The sequence below is a fragment of the Penaeus monodon genome, chromosome 15 (genome assembly GCF_015228065.2).
Source record: "Penaeus monodon isolate SGIC_2016 chromosome 15, NSTDA_Pmon_1, whole genome shotgun sequence".
NCBI classification, from domain to species: domain Eukaryota; kingdom Metazoa; phylum Arthropoda; class Malacostraca; order Decapoda; family Penaeidae; genus Penaeus; species Penaeus monodon.
This window is the reverse complement of record NC_051400.1, coordinates 11,483,497-11,484,478: the sequence shown is the minus strand read 5'-3', so window position 1 is coordinate 11,484,478 and position 982 is coordinate 11,483,497. Positions and strand designations below refer to the sequence as shown.

Sequence of the window (982 nt, the reverse complement as noted above, 5' to 3'; positions counted from 1 at the left end):
ATCTTGCTTAGGAATAGGATTCAAGGGGAGGCATTTTCCGTTTTAAGAAAAAAATAATTAAATGCTGTTTACAATCCGATTTTTGTGCTTACGACGTTCTGCAATAGTAATTATTCTTACATATTCATATTCCAGTTAATCTGTTAGACATTTCACAAGAAGATCGTTACCCAGGAAACTGAAATCAAATCACAGCACAGTTGTGTTAAAAAAGATAATGTCAAGTCTTTTCCAAAACACCAGAACCAATTTAAAGGGGGCATACCAAGACTCTGCATCCGGGACCTCACAAGCTGCGCGATCTCTGCCCTCTCAATGAGGTTGCTGTGCCCTTCCTTGGGGTCGTCCGAGATGTTGAGGGAGAACTGAAACATCCAAAATAAGGCTACACATTCGGAGAAGGTAAGATGCGGGGAAAAAACACTTTGTTTCACATTTTATACTTATATATCTTTGGCTTGGCATCCATGGACGAAAGAAAAAAATCTCCATGTTTTTTTTTTCTTTTTAATATACACATGTTCATTTATACAGAAGCAAAAATCGTATAAGTAAACAAACCGTATATGACTCCCCCCAAAAAAGGCACAAACAAGAACAAAACAAACACTACTTAAAGGGATGTTGCAGCCAGGCACTAGACACAACGGCGCATCACAGGCTCTACACAGACGCTGCACAGGGAGTCAAACGACATGCGCTCTGGTCGTCTTACCTTCCAAGTCCCGGGAAGAGACACATTCTCCACGCAAGAAGGTTTTGTGCTTCTATAGCATCTTTCTTTAATGGCGAAACGGAAGCAATTTGTCACAAGGTCTGTTTCTGTTATTGTGAAAGGCATGGCTGGCTGGCTACAGCTGGTTCTTGGTTCGAATCTCCAGAAAAGAACTTTTAAAAAGCGTTGGGTTCACACGCCGGACACGTTTTGAAAGGAGGCACAAGAATGATAGATGACAGTCTTAATCGGTGTTACATTTCGAAG

General features: G+C 41.0%; 1 protein-coding gene across 1 annotated transcript in view; it reads right to left on the bottom strand.

The window, feature by feature from the left end:
* LOC119581742 (potassium channel subfamily T member 2-like) overlaps positions 1 to 982 on the bottom strand; it is a gene marked incomplete at its 5' end in the record, with an annotated part of 131,052 nt that overhangs the window by 7,893 nt on the left and 122,177 nt on the right. Inside the window, 1 exon segment of the mRNA XM_037929873.1 lies at positions 266 to 365. Coding sequence (XP_037785801.1) covers positions 266 to 365 — 100 coding nt within the window.